Consider the following 17,732-nt stretch of genomic DNA (forward strand, 5'->3'; position numbering starts at 1 on the left):
CTATACTGGACACTTAACTACGGACACTTTAAGGCTAATTTATGCTTCAGTGAAAAAGTGACATGACGCGTCGCTCAACAAATGTCATTTGTGCGAAGCACTTTTCTTTCTCGGCGAAGCTGAGCTTAGCCTTCATGGTGCTGAGATACCGAGCAGCTATCCTGTTCTGGACAGGCATACAGTATGAACTCTGAGGACACCCTGTGCAGTGGGTCTGTTTGAGACACGCTCAGCTGAAGACAAGACTGAGACCGAGGGTGAATTTGTTTCTAAGAGACATTTAAGGGTGATGGTAAGTTATCTTACACAGTGGTTCTCAACCTGTGGGTCGGGACCCCCAGGGGGGTCCCCACATTATTTTTGGGGGGTCCTCAGATGATTAACTTAATGTGGAACACCGTTTTCTCTCTCAACAGTAAACAAACCAACATAAAGTTTAAGTGTATAGACTAGAAGGTATATGCACATTTCTACAGTGATAATTTCAGGACCTTTTTAATACCTCTAAAATGACAAATTAAACATTGGCCCAATTGTCAAATATTGGAAGCAGAAATTGTGAAAATAGCCGATCTACATGCTCACAACGCCTCGCAACGCTAGGCGTTGTGAGCATGTAGATCGGCCATTTTCACAATAGAACCGTGTTCTACAAAATGTAATTCCTCAACTATTAGTGCTCGTCAGGGTGGAGGGTCCCCAGTTAAAATATGATTATTTTGGGGGTCGTGTCCTGAAAAGGTTGAGAACCACTGATCTTACACATCGTTGCTTGTCCGGTGGAAACCTCATATGTCCCAAAACTGTTACTTACCAGAATTCAAAAATAGCCAAAATAGCAGATCTACAAGCTCAAAACATGTTATTCTTGCCACTTTTATGTTTTCGCTTATGAAAAAGTTAAATATGGAGATAAGAGGTTTCTGCCCCACTGCAACGACATAACATGAGCCATACACAGTTTTTAATACTCAAATACTGTGATGGCAGGTTTCTTGTCATAATATTCTGTTATATTATGTTTCACAACAAGCAATACTGGATTCAGCCTCTGTGCTCCTGCATGATCTACCTGTACACTTTGCAAAAAGCCAAGGATGGGCATTGGCTTATTTTCCTTCCTTTTTTTCCCTTTTTGTATAAGCAACATTGTAAATAGATATAATCCTGAATGCACTGTAGCAAAATACGAACATACAATTTGAACAGAATTAGTTTACTTTAAGTTTTGAATAACATTTATTTGTATGCTCATGTGGGTTTTAAAAAAAGTCCTTATTATCTGCATGGCAACAGATATAATACAGGACATCTGAAGTGGGGAAACCCCAACATAGACATTGGTACATATTTTAATAATTAAATGCATCACTGAACAAAGCTTCAACTTTTAACATGATAAACAGAATAATCATAAGGTGCAGATGCTGGAATGCCCCTTTCACTACTTGCCAAATCACACACATTCACGCACCCACACACGCACGTACATGGGCACAGATAGTGTATACACGCAGCTTTAAACCTAAACATTTCCATTTAACCACTTTAACCCTAGCATCACAATTTTGGGCAATATACACATATTCTCAAATGTTTTTGGTAATAAAAATAATTGAACATTTGTGAACATAATTGAAAATAGGGCTTAAGTGGTTAAGGGTTGCAACATACCTCTTTTTATTGGTGACCTATGTTGCCTTGCTAGTAGATTGCACAAATTAAATTCTACTGTAAGCATACTTTGATTATATGTTAGTACTTGGATAATGGAAGTATGTATATATATTTTCTAACAATTAGATGTTGCTTCTTTGGATGAAACTCATTAGTTGCTGAAGGTTATTTTTGATAGCCATCATCTCCATAGGGATGTTCTTTGTTACTAACTCAGGGAACTGAGGTTTGTGGCCTGGGGATATCGGGGGTTGGTCTTTTTTGAAAAAGATTATTAATTTGTTGCTTTTTATATCTATGCCAATTATTGCATTTTCACTGGTTTTCTCATTTTCATTCAAAATAGCTTGCAATGTGCTTAGAGGTATACAATAAGCTTGATTCCATCTCTTTGGTACATTGAAGATTCCAAAACACTTGAGACTTGAGCCTGATTTAGAATTTTGTCATGCAACAGCATTGCTCTCCATTAGGTGTTATTTTCAGTGAGCTACACCCCTGTACAATGTATGAATTATGCTTAAGATATAAGTCAAACATTTTAAAAAGCATTGTTCTTCCTACAGAGAGGCTTGGAATGGTATTTTTATAACTAAAACTTTGAAATAAAAGTCTTCAAGAATGACATAAGTGTCTTGTTTCACACACACGCACACACACACACACACACACACACACACACACACACACACACACACACACACACACACACACACACACACACACACACACACACACACACACACACACACACACACACACACACACACACACACACACACACACACACACACACACAAAACAGAGTTATAAATACTGGAGTCATTAAAAATATTTAATTTTAAGACAGATTGTCTTAGAGTAAGTGGATTACAAGATTTCTACCACTGAGAAGACATTGTACCATCCATAAAAATCTAAAATCTATTTAAGAAACACACAATAGATAAATGCACACACAACTTAAACAACCCTATTGAAACAGTACATTTAAATAAAGACAAAACAGAAAGAAAACATCCTACATTAGGACATAACAGACAATACACAATAGAAATTAACAGCATTCACAGCAATATTGCAAAGAGCCCAAATAGGGATTTCTTTTCCTGATTTGGGTAAAACAAAAAAGACCTCAACGATACCTTTTCAGAGAAAAATAAATATATCTTATGTACAAACACTGGAGTGAAGGCATTATGTGGTATTGCAGCTAAGGTTATAGATCAGAGAGTTTGTATTGCAATACTAACACTGACCCTAACCCTAACTTTGGGTTAGGCTAACCCAAAGTAATACACTAGGACAAAAGGGTTCAACCAAAGCTGACAAACACGCTGCATGAAAGTCAATTTAAATGTAAGAAGGTACAAATGGACACTTACAGGTCCATTGTACACTACAAATTTAATTAACCACATGAACCCAACCGTCCCTATGTCATAATAGACGAACATTAAGCCAAAATAGGTGAACATTTCACCAAAATAGCAGATCCACCAGCTGTAGATTGGATGCCTATTTTCCACTACTTAACAAAGTATATAGGGTACACACATCAGTGCACTGGACGAGTTCACAGTTGACCAACCGATTCTTACTAGTTGAACAGAACTATTAACATGTGCTACATGAAGACATTTAAATTTTTGGCCAGCCACAGCTTAATAACCCGACTCTGCCAGATGGTGGCAGCAGTGTGTACCGAGTAGGGCGGTATATGCAGTATACACACTACTGTCACCATCTGGCAGAGTCAGGTTAACAGCTTAATGCTAGCTGTAGACGGCAACTGGTAATGTTTCTCCATTCTGTATTGAACTTTGACCATAATGTTTTGTAGGACAATGCACTAAAGAAATATCTGGTAACATACCATATCACATATTGCAGGGATCAAATGGGATGTATTGTTTTAACACACTAAGAGTCGTGGAAGAACTTCTGGACATCATTCATGGTAAGGATGATGACACCTTATTAGTTTTGCTGAAAAACTTCAAGGAAATGCATCTGTCCTTGTACAAATACAATATTCAACATTCTATGCTGCAGTATTGATTATTCTAGAATTACAAAATTTAGAATATTCAGAATACAAATAGAAGGTTAAAGGAGTAGATCACCCCCAAAATGACTTGTTTTCTATTGATTACTCATGCCATGGAGACTTGAGTTCAATTTAAAAAAAAAAAAAAGTGTATTTGTCACATTCCTGCGATTATAGTAAATTTACCCCCACTGATTCCGGATGGGGACCCTGATGCATGGCAGTGGATGGGGAAACCGTCAGGGTAAGTTTACTATAATCAATTTTTTGTCTTAGGATTGCGACAAAAACCAAAAAATATTATTGAATTCAAGTCTACATGACATGAATAATCAATAGAAATTTTTTAATTTTGGGGTGAACCACTCCTTTAGGTACTACACATTCTGGTATTTTGTAAAGATAAAGTGGCAGCTTTTGGCTGAACAGAGGAGGTAAATAAAAACAACTATAAAATATTGTGAGTTTTCATGAAACATTCTGCTAACAGGAATCAGTTAGTTCTGATGACGGTAAGAACAAAATCAGATGTAAACATTTAAGTTTCCAACAGAAACACAATGGCTTAATAAAAACTGAAAAACAAAATTAACTAAGAAATGAATTAAGAATATTTCTCAAATAATTATAAGCATAGTTTATCCTGCACTTAACAGTAAAGGCACTTTTAATTGCATGTGCGTAATTCAATTGCTTCTGAGATGATAACGTTGGCATTAAACTGTATTACATTCTTATCACAGATCATGAGGGATCACATAAATGAGAAGATTAAAGCTTACTGTATTACAATTTGTCAAAGATCACAAGGAAACAAAGATTAAAGCTTATCACGCAGGTGATAATTACCTGATCAGAACATCCCGTGGCTCCCATTGAAAAATGCCCAGTGGCAAACAAGAGGCAGTCTCATTTTGAGAAATGGTACAAATGATAACATCACCAATTCTGATGTATGTAAACTTTCAACAGCTTACCCATGGTTAGAAGTCATATTCAGCAGCACACTGCTGTAGATACCATTCATACAATTTACCCTGTTGATAAAAAATTACAATGTTAGTTCTGTGGCTCAAATATTACAACATATGCTTCATTTATACTCGTCGTACTATAGGTGAAAGAAGGCGATTTACAAGCTTACAAAACATCATGGCACCTTGTGAGCTTGTGAATCGCAACACCACCGTACAACAGACATTAAGCAAAAGAAAAAGAAAAACTATGATCTTTAGCTACATTTGTTGAGTAAAAAACTACAAGATTAAAACAATAAAAGGCTGCTAACCTTCTTGTCTCTGACCACGTCGTGGATGTAATCATTATACTCTGCCAGGCTCCTCCTCTCCTTCTTTGTCAGAGTCTTATTCCCTTGGCTAAGAAAGAAAAACATAATATTAATTATTGTGTGTGTGCGTGCGTGCGTGCGTGTGTGAGAGTGAGGGAGGGTGTGAGTGTATGGTAGGGTAAAATGTAGGGATATGTCATTTTGCCTACCGTGCAAAATACTTGGCTAGGAATAGCAGGAGGTAACAAAAACTTCCAAAGACGATAAGAAACAATACTTGTCCGTCTTCTGGGATCCAGTCCCACAGATACACCATTATTCCCTGGTGAGACACAAACAATATACAGTCAGAACACAAAATAAACCACAGAGATTATGGCCTATGCTAAATAATGTCCAGTGATGTCCACTATCATGAAGCAGAAAAATGTGTTAGTTGTTCGCTACAAATTACTGTAAAAAAAAAAAAAAACCCTGCAAGACTCACAAGAGATACATAGTAAATGTATTCAACCAACTGCAAACTGTTAACAATGTTGAAAACAGAAGAGTGAGAATAGGATAAGAGGCTACAAAGTTCTGAGTGTTCATTTAAATCTGGGAGTGTAAAACTGGGCCTGCAAGGGCCCAGTGTAGGCATTATAGGGGTCACATTAATACCGTCGAGGCTGAGAGGATCCTGGACAGCCCTTCTCCCAAAAGTTCATCTAGTGTCTCTTTGGAGAAGGTGTTCACGATGAAGCTGAGGATGAAGAGGACGGGAAGAAATACACCCAGAGCCCCACACAGGAAGGAGTGAAGACGGACACTTTTGTTGTGGCTGACGTCTGCCCTGTGTGGATTAAGAGAGAGAATCGATATAAGGTGCAATCAACAAAGAAACATGGATAATTCAGGTCAAGGGATCAGACAGTTTATTGTATCCTGTGTATAATAAAACATACATCTGGTATATCCACAAGTTTCCCCGGGGGTTTACTGGAGACTATCAGGACCAAACTTCCGGGTTTAACAGCAGACATACAAGCTCACGTCGCGTCGCAGATGCAACCCGTTGTGAGCTTGTAAATCGGCGGCGGAACCTCGGTGCAGACGTTTGCGCAATGCACTATGGGGCGTTGGAAACTTGTGGATACAGTTCACAGAAAGATTACTACATTAACCACTTGAAACTATATAAAACTTGGTAAACCTGACCCCAGTTGGCTCTGTACTTGGATCGCTCTTATCCCCCCTGACGAAAAGCCGACCTACAAGCTCACACGTTGCGGCGTGTTGTGGGCTTGCATTTTCCATCCAGAATAGGGATTCAAGTGTTCAATCGGCTAATTGAATATGTCCATCATGGTTTAAATATGAAGGATAACACCGATACATGATGTTAAGTGGTCTACCTGTCTTGGGCAAGTCTGTTGCTAATGGTTGAACAGATGACATCGCAGTCCTTCTCTAGCTGATCCAGAGTCTTCTGAACTGCCTGGTTGATGGTCTTCTCAATGGTCTCACACACCCCATCAATCTGGTTCACACAGCGGCTTGGCTAAACAGGACAAACGTTTGCTTATACACACTGGAATGGCTGAATGGAACGCTTTGTTTGATGGAATGACACTGCAAATTTGATGTGCGCCTTAAACTGGAGAGTTCTTCCTAATCCTATGGGAATATTGACTGACAGACATGTGCACTTAGCAGGACGTGAAACTGCACTCTCTCTGCGATAATACTGTGCAGGAGGCGTGCACCGTGCAGAGCACAGCCTCGCGGCCATTGATCAGGGGACAGCAGAGCAATTACTCTGGACCAGGGCTGACATTGTCAAAGATGGCTGATCAAAGGCCATGGTTTACAACCCCTACTCCCCCTGACACGGTGTGTAACTCACCCAGCAATCATATTGCACATGATTCATACTGTTCTTGGCTATCCACAGTACAGTGACAAGCTGAAGTGGATACATTATTTTCCAAGATAATCAATGGCCATTCAACACCAAGGATAGCAAAGAACCTTAAAGGGATATTTCACATTCAAAAGAACGTTTGGTAATTTCATCGTCTAATCAGGCTTTTATGAACACCCTGAACAGTTTTTAATTTGCTTGATTCAATATTTAGATATTTGATGTAAATGTTACCAGGCCTTCATCCTGCAGGACTCCTCCGCATACACACCCATCGTAACTTCAAACTAGGGGTCGACCGATATGGGATTTTCATGTTCGATTTCAATATCGATAAGTTGTGATCAAAGAGGCCGATAACCGATATTATGAACCGATATGCATTTTAAGTAAAAAAAGAAAAAAAAATATCCCCCAATTTGAAATAGTGGTTAAGTGGTTAATTTATATATTTTTTTCCATCCTAAATGTTCTAGAGGCTCACATCTAGTCGCCACATACTAGAATATAGGCTATATATACTAATATTTGTCATTATTTAACACATTTATTATTACTATTATTATTGTTATTTTTTATAGCAGCTGGTGACATTGGCAAAGATCTATCTATATCTCTATCATCTATAATCTATCTATCTATTTATCATCTATTTGCTACTGGGTAATGCAATGGGTGTTGTACCGATTCATGGATTGGTGCTGTTTGTGTAATATGTCTTCTAAATTCAGCGTTAAAAACGTCTTCCGCAGCAGGAAATCAGTGAAAATCAGTAACCAAGATGCAAAAAAATAATAATATATATATCGATTTTTATTTTCAACTTTTTTTTTCGATATCGAAATTTTGCGATATTAATAAATGTTATGAATATCGACTTCGATTATCGTCCGTTTCGATAATCGGTCGATCCCTACTTCAAACTCCATTTTAACCATGGTAAATTAATCAAAAACACCCATTCATTTTTCCGGTGACTCATACAAACCTCCTAATAGGTTATCAAAAAGCACGGTCTGCTCACATATTAGGAGGGTATTACTAGTAAGACACCTCAGGGTTACATGCGACCTCGCCCGTGCCAATTCTTGGCCATCTAGCCAGTGATGTATATGGTTACTCATATAATATGGAAACCCCTACATGATAGTCAACAATGTTATGTCAAAAAATGCTCATATATGGGCATTACCAAATATGGGCATTCCCAGATATGTCCTTAATATTGATAACATAATATCCTTAATATGGGCATAAAACGTGTGTTAATTAGTAAAAAAAAATTATAATGTGTTTTTGATGAATTTATCATGATTAAAATGGAGTTTGAAGTTACAATGGGTATGTATGAGGAGTTGTCCTGCAGGAGGAAGGTCTGGTAACATTTACATCAAATATCTAAATATTGAATGAAGCAAATTAAAATCTGTCCAGGGTGTTCATAAAAGCCTGATTAGACAATAAAATGACCAAAGTTTTTTTTTTAAAGTGAAATATCCCTTTAAATTCAGACCTAACCCTAACCCTAACCCGATTCACAGCAAGGGGAAAAGCAGGCTGTTCCTCCTGAGAAGACTGAGATCGTTTGGGGTGTGCAATAGGATGCTACAGATGTTCTATCAGTCTGTCATGGCAAGTGTCCTCTTTTTTGGCATAACATGCTGGGGTGGCAACAACAGAGCAGGTGACACGTTTAACCTAAACAGACTGGTGAAGAAAGCAGGCTCTGTCGTTGGGTCCTCTCTGCAGGGGGTGGAGGAAGTAACCAGGGTGCGCACTGCAAAGAAGCTAGATTCCATCTTGGAGAACTCCTCCCACCCCCTCCATCTAGAGATCACCAGTTACTGGAGTAAGAGAGGAAACGACCGCTTTACCTACCCAGTACGGAGATGTGAGAGATTAGGAAAATCTTTTGTACCGGCTGCCCTTAAGCTGTACAACGAGGCACATAACGGACGCTTGAAAAGGTCTCCCTTCCTAACTTAGACTTACGGAACCATTGCTGTATTGACTTTGACCTCTAAGGAACAATTGCTGTATTGACTTTGACCTCTAAGGACCTTCCAGGAAGAGTGCTCATGTGCGCCTTGCGGTGACACGCTTCCTAGTTTCTTCTTTTTTCGCACTGATTTTTGACACTGCACTATTAGGTTGTTAGTGTTGGTAGTTTCTGAGTATTTTTGCTTTGTTTAACAATGACAGTGAGATACTTGTTTGCACTAACTAGCATTGACTGCTATGGTCTCTTTTGCAAGACACTTTATGTATATATACTTATATATTATTCGCCCCCTCTATTGATGCACCTTCTCCTTATTGGTACTGTACTGCTCTTGTCTTTGTTTTGTTTTTTTCCCTCTTATCTATCTTTCTTACGTCTCTGTAACTTTGTAAATAACTGTATACTGCTGTGCTACTACTGGACAACTAAATTTCCCCCTTGGGATAATAAAGGTATCTATCTATCTATCTATCTACCCAATTTAAGATGCGCACACAATTGAGGTTGACTCTACTGAAAATGCCCAACTTTAAATTTAAACAAAAGAAGTTATAAAGAAAATAGTAAATGAATAGCAACTAGTTATTGTCACCATCACATGTGTATACTGTAGCTAATAGAATTAAAGACTAAAGCCTAGAACATATATGTTCTAATGGTCACGTCACGTGAACAGCATGTGATGCAGGCGAAGAAACGTTGGGAGTACACATGCGTTGTCGGCAGCATTTGTTGCAGTTATTATTTATAATTACGGAGGAAGTAAGGAGTCACAAGGAGAATGACATAGATTATAAGGATGTACAGTAAGCCTGCAGTCTTACCTTCTGTGGATTAGGGATGTATATTGTGGGCATCTCAAAACCACATTTGTTGAGGCCCGGACGACGACACAGTTCCTGGACTATCTGCATCATCACCCTCTGTAATTACAAGAGCACAGCCTGGTTTATTCATTACATTGGATCTCAATCCAAACAGCTCAAAATTAAGAGCAGGTCTAGAAAAGGTTCAGCGCTATAGGCACTTTATCTGGCAAACCCACTTGTCTGTCTGTTTCTTTCCCAGCCTCATCCGCCTTGCTGAGGTAGAACAACAGCTTGTCTGCACACGTCTCACTCAATTTCTCCACGATGTTGAGAGTTCGTTTGCACAGCGCCTGGCCCATGGGGTCGAAGAACACGAAGATCAGGTCTGCCTGCTCCCCTGCACAGAGACGGGAAGAGAATACACATTAGATGAGATAGAATCAATCAACGGTTTATGCCTCTTGAGTAGACACACTGGAATTAGGAAAGATGTTGAACGATAAAGCCTTACCAAACCAGGTGATGGCGCTGTTCACATCAAAGGGGTAGACCATGTCCCCGTCCACCAGACCTGGCGTGTCCACAAATGTCACCAGGCTGAACTTCTTCTGTTTGGAGGTGGAGATCTCTGACGATAGGTAGTCCAAAACACCTAGGGTATAGAGATTCTGTGTATGCCGTACTCTATGCACAGTGAATATATATATATATATATATATATATATATATATATATATATATATATATATATATATATATATATATATATATATATACACACACACATACATACATACATACATACATACACTATATATATATATACATACACACACTGTGTAGGGTAAGATATATATACTATTAGGGTACCCCACTTCAGTAAAGGTTCAGGGTGATAAATAACATGTTGAAGCCCTGCTGAAGGTTGTCACCACCAATGACTGGTTTATTTGTTACTGGGAGCCGCAGTGCAGTCAATACTATGAGAGCTGAAAGAAGCCAGTAAGTAGCAGGGATGGCCAGAAATACTGTCAACTCTTTGACTTTTTAAATGAAAATGTGTCAAGTCAATTATTATAATAAATAAATATTGGTCCAGTTTATACAACTCTATGTTTGTATTTTGATTATGGGCACTAATGAACATTTGGACATTTTGACAACAATGCTTCCGTAAGCTACAATGAAAATCCCCAAAAGGCCAACACCCCTGGTGTCCACCACGCCCTCACAGATCAAACTACCTGACATGAAACAATTCACAGGGTCGGACTTCTCCCACCATCCTCTCTGCGGAGAGAGGTCTGTTGTCATGGTTACACACAACAGCTCTTCAACTGGCAGCTTTAGTGTGGGGCGTGGGACATAAAGCTAGCCAGTGAAGAACGACTGTGAAGCAACGCACTGTGAGGTCGCACTATTCCACAAACACCGGCGCACGAGTCCCCTGAAGTCGGCTCCACACTGACACACATCCACAGGGGCGTCACAAGGGGGGGGGGAAAGTGGGACTGGGTTACTAGGGCCCAAGGCGGAGGGGCCTTAATTATTTTTATACTTTAACTATTGAGAAATAGCAGATGTACAAGCTCACAGCGTGGCAGTGAGTGCCGAGCTGCGAGCTTGTAGATCTGCTACTCTTTGAAACGTTGTGTGCAAATCTTTGAATACCGTATATGTATTTTTTAAGCGAACATTTGTAACTCAAACTTTGCTTCTGGAGGGTCCCTGAGACTACATATTTTGAGATGGGGTCCGTGGTCAAATACATATCATTTTGGGGGTCATTCACATGAAAGAATTTGAGCACCAATGACATAGAAACCTAGGTTTTTCAGGATTTAAAATATTCAAAGACATACACATTTTCACGATTTTTCAAAAATAGCAGATCTACAAGCCCGCTGTGAGCTTGTATATCTGCTCTTTTTCAATAGTTAAAGCACAAAATAATGCGTAAGAATGCGGGGCCCGCAGTAAATCCTTGTACCCAGGGCCCAGAATTTGGTGCGACACCCCTGCACATCCACACAGCCCGCATCTCTTTGAGCAGCTGAACAGGATGACCGTTGAGAGACCACCACCACCACCCTCCCCAAGCCCAACTCCCCCCCACCCTCACTCAATACACACAAACACGCATGCAGATAGAGGCCCCAGATGACACTGGGGGTATTTCATGGCAAGGGGCAGGTGTTAGTACAAATCACACCCTTGTGCTGCTGCGACCACAGCCTTGGCCACTGTGACACATTAGCATTCCCCTATGGTTCTATTATCAGCATGGCCTCACTACCAATATATCTGTCTCCAAATCCACACCTTGGTTCAAAAGGGTGTTCCCATATCTTTCCTATTAATTGGCCATTCCTCTTACCTAAAGCTGAAATGCCAACTCCTATGCAACAAAATGCTTAATGCTCAAAGTAACAGTACATGTACTTTTAATTCAGTCCACAGAAGCTATTGATCAGGAGTGCTAAAAGACGAGTGAGACAGATTATGGACATATTTATCAATATGTAATATTGTATTCCTGCCGAAATCACGTATGCTCTATATACTTTATCGTATGACAAACAGTGAAAATAGCTGATCTACAAGCTCAGAACAGGTCACGCTGCGATGTGTTGTGATCTAGTAGATCAGCATTTGTTTTTAGTTTAAAAAAAGAAAAACCTATATCGACATGCCCTAAAAAAGTGTCTAAAGGTGAATAGTTGCCAAGCGTGACTAGTGTCAGCGTTCAGAGTCCCTCTAGACAGAGTAACTGAGAAGGCTGAACAGGAGATCCTGTGCACGAGGAAAAGGGCAAAGGCTGAAATAATGCTGCATTGACAAAGACTAAAAGAGAACTTGTTGACTGAAAACTAAGCATATCAAATGCAAACACATTGCATGCATACAAATCACATCTATGCATGTCACTTTAAACCAGAATGAATCATTTGACTAAGGATGATAGCAGGCATTAGTCACATTCTAAACTCTATCTTGACAACAAAGTTGATAAAAGAAATAATAAAATAATAATAATAATATATAAAAAAAAAAATATATATATATATATATACATGCAGCCTTTACACAACATGCACAAACATTATACATGCCTCAGACTGCAACACGCAACAAGCAATCAGCGGCAACTCCCACTGGATAAAGATATTAGATGTATTATTTTCTGCCAAGTCATCCTCAGCCAGCATGACTGGCAAACAGGTAGAGTATATCTAATGTAGTATTTCCAGAGGCAGCGGGCCAGTGATGCAGCTGGATTCCAGGCCAGATCCGTTCCGTGGGCGAGGTACAGGGCCTGTGGTGTGGAGCTGCTGTCGGAGGGCTGTGCTCTAGTCTGTGCAGGCTCTAATGGCTGTGACATTTCTCAGTAGCTCCTCCTGACTCCACTGCACTGCTGTCGATGGGGCGTGTGACTCACACGCCATACCGTGTGCACTCCGCACCCAGTGAACCCTCACTATCTACATACTGTCAATGTATAGACGTACAGTACAGTGCAGCCCCCTCCACGCGGAGACTTCATCCAGGCAGGCACACCCAGAGTTCCTACTCAAGCATTTTTCATTCACCACTGAGCCAGTGTCAGAGCTGGACCACACCAACCACTGCTACCACATGCAGGACAACATAGACACTACTAACAAAGACTAACATTGCAAAAGAATAGTTCACCAATTATGTCTCTTTCCTTTATACGCATATAAATATACAGATTTCCATGACGTTGGTGTGAGACAGTGAGAAAATGTGAGCATGGAGTCTGTGCCTGATTTGATGACGTGATAAACCTGATGACGTGATAAACCTGGTGCACTCTGAAGCTATGACTCAGTATTGAGCATTAGTCATCAAGGTGAAGCACATTAACTCTATCATCAAGACAGTCATAAGCTCTGGACAACAGCAGCTGGATATCACAAGAATCAATCTCACAAGAATATTTTTTTAGTGGGATAAACTATCAGATACAGTAGAATACTAAATTGTAATACCTCAAGAGTTAAGGAATAAACAGATGGAACAGCTACCAAGTCCATATCTGCCTCTACTGCAGCTACAGTGAATTATAGAAGTGTAATTTGATTCAGTGATTCAAACCTAAACGTAAATCCTTAAGACTGTAACATACACCAGTTATGAGATTTGGTGCAGCTCCAACAGTTTCTCCCATGTGATATTCATGGATGATACAGCAGAACGTTATTTCTGTTGTTCGCTAAGGATCGTTGGCTGCACCTCTCAACTCCATTTATCACCTATTGATTATTTCTGTCGTACTGCCTTTCCTTGTACCCAACTTGTTGGTACTGTTACAACAAATTCTACAACAAAAGAACTGATAACGTTTTCATGTCATGCTGAATCAGTTCATAACAACAGGGTTGAAGACCCATTTGTTTTGGGAACATACGAAAAGTTCATGCTTTGTAGTCAATTCTAATTGTGGGCTCGCCTATAAGGCGAGCACACTTTAGATATTGTCATTATTTATCTATCAGTCAGTCAGTCAGTCAGTCAGACAGTAGACGGGAACTTCGGTTCCTTTCTACTCCTACATACTTAGTGAGAAAATGAAAATAAAAACATCAATGTGTTCAGTTTACAGTGGCGAAGTGCGCTATTATTTTTTATAGCAATCGGCCAAATGGTGGCGCTGTAGGAAGCCTTCGAAAGTGCGATCTTTGAACAGGTATAGCTCATGCTGTGTTATACATACAGCCATGAAACCTGTATCCACTTATGCGTCTCCTCATGCCGAACAACTTTTACCCTCTAACTTTTGACCTCTGACCTTTAGGTCTCCCACAATTCGGAATTATATGAAAAACAGTAAAAATCTATCTCCTCCTGGGTTTTTTTCGATACGCGCACAAAACTTTTTTCACATGAACTTTGGACCAATACGGTCAGATTGATCAACCAGATTTTTTTTAAAGTGAAATATAATTTTTTAATAATTTAATCAATATTGCGGTTTTATGCAAATTATTCTTCTGCCTCTAAATCATACATGCAAAGTTACACGTTCATGGCATTTGGCAAAGATGTGGAGGGTTAGTCAAAGTATCACTGAAACCAATTTTATTCCAATCGGCCAAAGGGGGGCGCTATACGAAGCGTTTGAAAATTCAAACTTCAAACGGGCATAAGTCATGACTCGTTTCGTTTGAAGACATGCAACTTGTTACACGCGTGCTTTGACTCAAGCGGAAGACATCTGTGTCGTTGTTAAGTAAGCTCCGCCCTTCGATTTTCCGCCACTTTGAGCAGTTTGTAAAACGCGTAAACCCGCTTTTATTCTGGAATTTTCGCTCCACGTGCACAAAACTTTTTTTACGTGAACTTTGGACCGATATCTAAAGATCTGTCAGATCGGATTTCTTTAAAATTGAAACATGCTTTTTTAAATAAATTCAATGAATATTGCAGTTTTATGCAAATTATTCTTCTGCCTCTAAATCATACATGCAAAGTAACATGTTCATGGCATTTGGCAAAGATGTAGAGTGTTAGTCCAAATATCACTAAAACCAATCTTAACCCAATTGGCCAAAGGGGGGCGCTATATCATTTTGAGCAGTTTGTGAAACGCTTAAACCCGTTAGGATTTTTTTTGCAATTTGCATGAAACATTCTACACACAATCTAAGGACCTTTATCTAATATGCCTATGAAGTGCACACACACAAAAAAAATAATAATAATGAATATAGCTGCAAGCAGCGATAAAGTGGCCAAAGCCAAAAACACCTCAAATCATGAACACAGCCTGCAATGTGCGTGAAATCTTGCAAGCACATTCCCAATAGGTCAAGGAACAGATACCACCCTTCTTACATTGGCCTGTTATAGCGCCACCAGCGGGTCAACTTTTGCACAACACATTTTTGGAACAAAATGGACCAATCTTTGACGTCAGTAACGTCAAAGAGAGCACTGCCTGCGATCTTGACATTTTGTACTTTTATAGCCATTGTTTTCTGGCTTGAAGCGAGCCCACAATTGTTTCGAAGGAACAATATTTTTCTAGTTTCAAGACTGAAACCATCGATGGGCAGAAACTATACCAAAGCCAGAGAGTCGCAACTCGCAACAGTGACTAGCTACATAAGACATGAGATGAAACAACAGCTCTGTTGTGTTGCGTGATGGTACTGTATGAGTCAGGCTAGCAATATCACAGAGGCTACATGTTGAGACAAAATGTATGTACACCAAAACATTCACTTGATAATACCGATATGGCTTTAGTTTGAGTAACAGGTGGATAGGCTGGAAAGGCCTGCGTGTTGCCTCGATTACCAATAGCAACATCAATGCTACTATTACAAAGCACAACAGTGAATCATTTTAATATTGTTCATGACAGCATTTAGGTGGTGAAAATTAAGATTTTCTTATTTCTAGAATAACTGACAGAATTTCAAAATAAGGGGAGCGCCTTACCTTTGAACTCAAGGAGTGGTCTGAAGTGAGGGTAGAGATGCAGCGTTGCATTCCCCTGTGGAAGAGAAAACAGGGAGAGAAATAAATAACAAGTGACAGATTATATTTATGGTTTTCTGGAGCGAGCAGCTAGTAAGAGCTGAATCTTCTCTTGTCTTTGCACATCAGAAAACCCCGTTGTCAGGTGCCCTGTTGTGGCTGAAAGTGCCTGCTTTGAGCTCTTCCTGTATATAGCCAATAATCCTTCCAGTACAGTCCTTCTCTGTAATTATCTTATTCATCTTCATCTCTTTCACACACAAAGGAGAGTAGAGAGAAAGAAAGGCAAAGGAAAATGAGAAAGGAAGACAGGGAGAGAGATTGTTCCCCAGCCTGCTTAGTATATGTAGTACTGCAGAGATGCTGTGAGCGATGTGAGAGTCTGTGTGTGTGTGTGTGTGTGTGTGTGTGTGTGTGTGTGTGTGTGTGTGTGTGTGTGTGTGTGTGTGTGTAACCCAGCCTTTCGTAGGAGCGGCATGCAGTGAGATATCGCTACTGTGAGAGGGAGTGCCTTTCACACAGGCTTCCAATGTATCCGTTTACCAACCATTTTGATTGGGCTAAGATATGGTTCCTTCTTACAGAAAAGTGTTTTCTGAATATATAATATATATATATAAAATACCGATGGGGGGATATAGAGAATAACAGTTAAAACTAATGAACAGCTAGTAAAACAAAATAATAACTAGAAAGGTGCAATTCTGGGAAATTGCAAGTGTGGTTGCACTGACGCGAGTCGCAAGAATTCCACTGGGAACTGAGTTCCATCTTCCCGAGTATATAATATATTGTGATGTCATGTGAAGTCATGTGAAGATGTCATGTGACAACAGTATGTGAAGCATGACCAAAAGCTTCACCTTTCTTTTGTGCAAAGATGAACAAAAAGCATGCAGGTTCACTTTGCTGGCAAAAAAAGTCTCTGCCAAGAACAATAGTTTGTTGCCTATAGCAACCACACTAATTGCAGACTATTGCAATGTATTTACTTTTACTGCATCATGATTCTCTCTAAACAGCTATTATTTTCATACTGTGATTGGGCTTACGAACCTCACACAGGTAACACTCAATGTACGTTTGTGACAGTTTGAGAAGTTTCAGGAGGCAAAAGGCTCTTCTTACCGTCAATGATTCTCTTTTACGGCCACTTGTGATGAAGGTAAACCCCTGCGTTTCAATGGCAACACCAGCTTTCTGTATATGTTCTTCAGCATACCTGAAATAACACCAGTGAAGGTTTAAATTAAAGGAGCCAATTCCAAGCCAGTTTAATTGCAGGCTCAACAATATCTACTTGCTAAAGTCTGACTTATAATTTGTCATACAACAGTGTAGCACGCCCCAAAGATTATGGATTTGCATGAATTTCTGGCATGTGACACCGTCGTACAAGGCATTATAAATTAAGCATTACCGGTGCTTCACATGCTTTTACTGTGCCTACCCATATGAGCCACAAGAGGCACCGTACTTTGTTGTAGTATATCAAT

The 17,732-nt window shown here is 39.6% G+C and overlaps 1 protein-coding gene across 1 annotated transcript in view; it reads right to left on the reverse strand.

Moving 5' to 3' along the window:
* Window positions 1–2,601: 2,601 nt before the first annotated feature.
* The window catches only part of LOC308296313 (uncharacterized protein), a gene marked incomplete at its 5' end in the record, with an annotated part of 18,205 nt that continues 3,074 nt past the window's right edge, over window positions 2,602–17,732 (reverse strand). Inside the window, 10 exons of the mRNA XM_080739545.1 lie at window positions 2,602–4,764; window positions 5,016–5,103; window positions 5,225–5,337; window positions 5,676–5,847; window positions 6,410–6,555; window positions 9,745–9,843; window positions 9,966–10,126; window positions 10,241–10,381; window positions 16,198–16,252; window positions 17,365–17,458. Coding sequence (XP_080595671.1) covers window positions 4,711–4,764; window positions 5,016–5,103; window positions 5,225–5,337; window positions 5,676–5,847; window positions 6,410–6,555; window positions 9,745–9,843; window positions 9,966–10,126; window positions 10,241–10,381; window positions 16,198–16,252; window positions 17,365–17,458 — 1,123 coding nt within the window. The 3' untranslated portion in view covers window positions 2,602–4,710. The remainder of the gene's footprint in view (window positions 4,765–5,015; window positions 5,104–5,224; window positions 5,338–5,675; window positions 5,848–6,409; window positions 6,556–9,744; window positions 9,844–9,965; window positions 10,127–10,240; window positions 10,382–16,197; window positions 16,253–17,364; window positions 17,459–17,732) is intronic.

Source organism: Nannobrachium achirus (assembly GCF_963921795.1).
Source record: "Nannobrachium achirus genome assembly, chromosome: 12".
Taxonomy (NCBI): Eukaryota; Metazoa; Chordata; class Actinopteri; order Myctophiformes; family Myctophidae; genus Nannobrachium; species Nannobrachium achirus.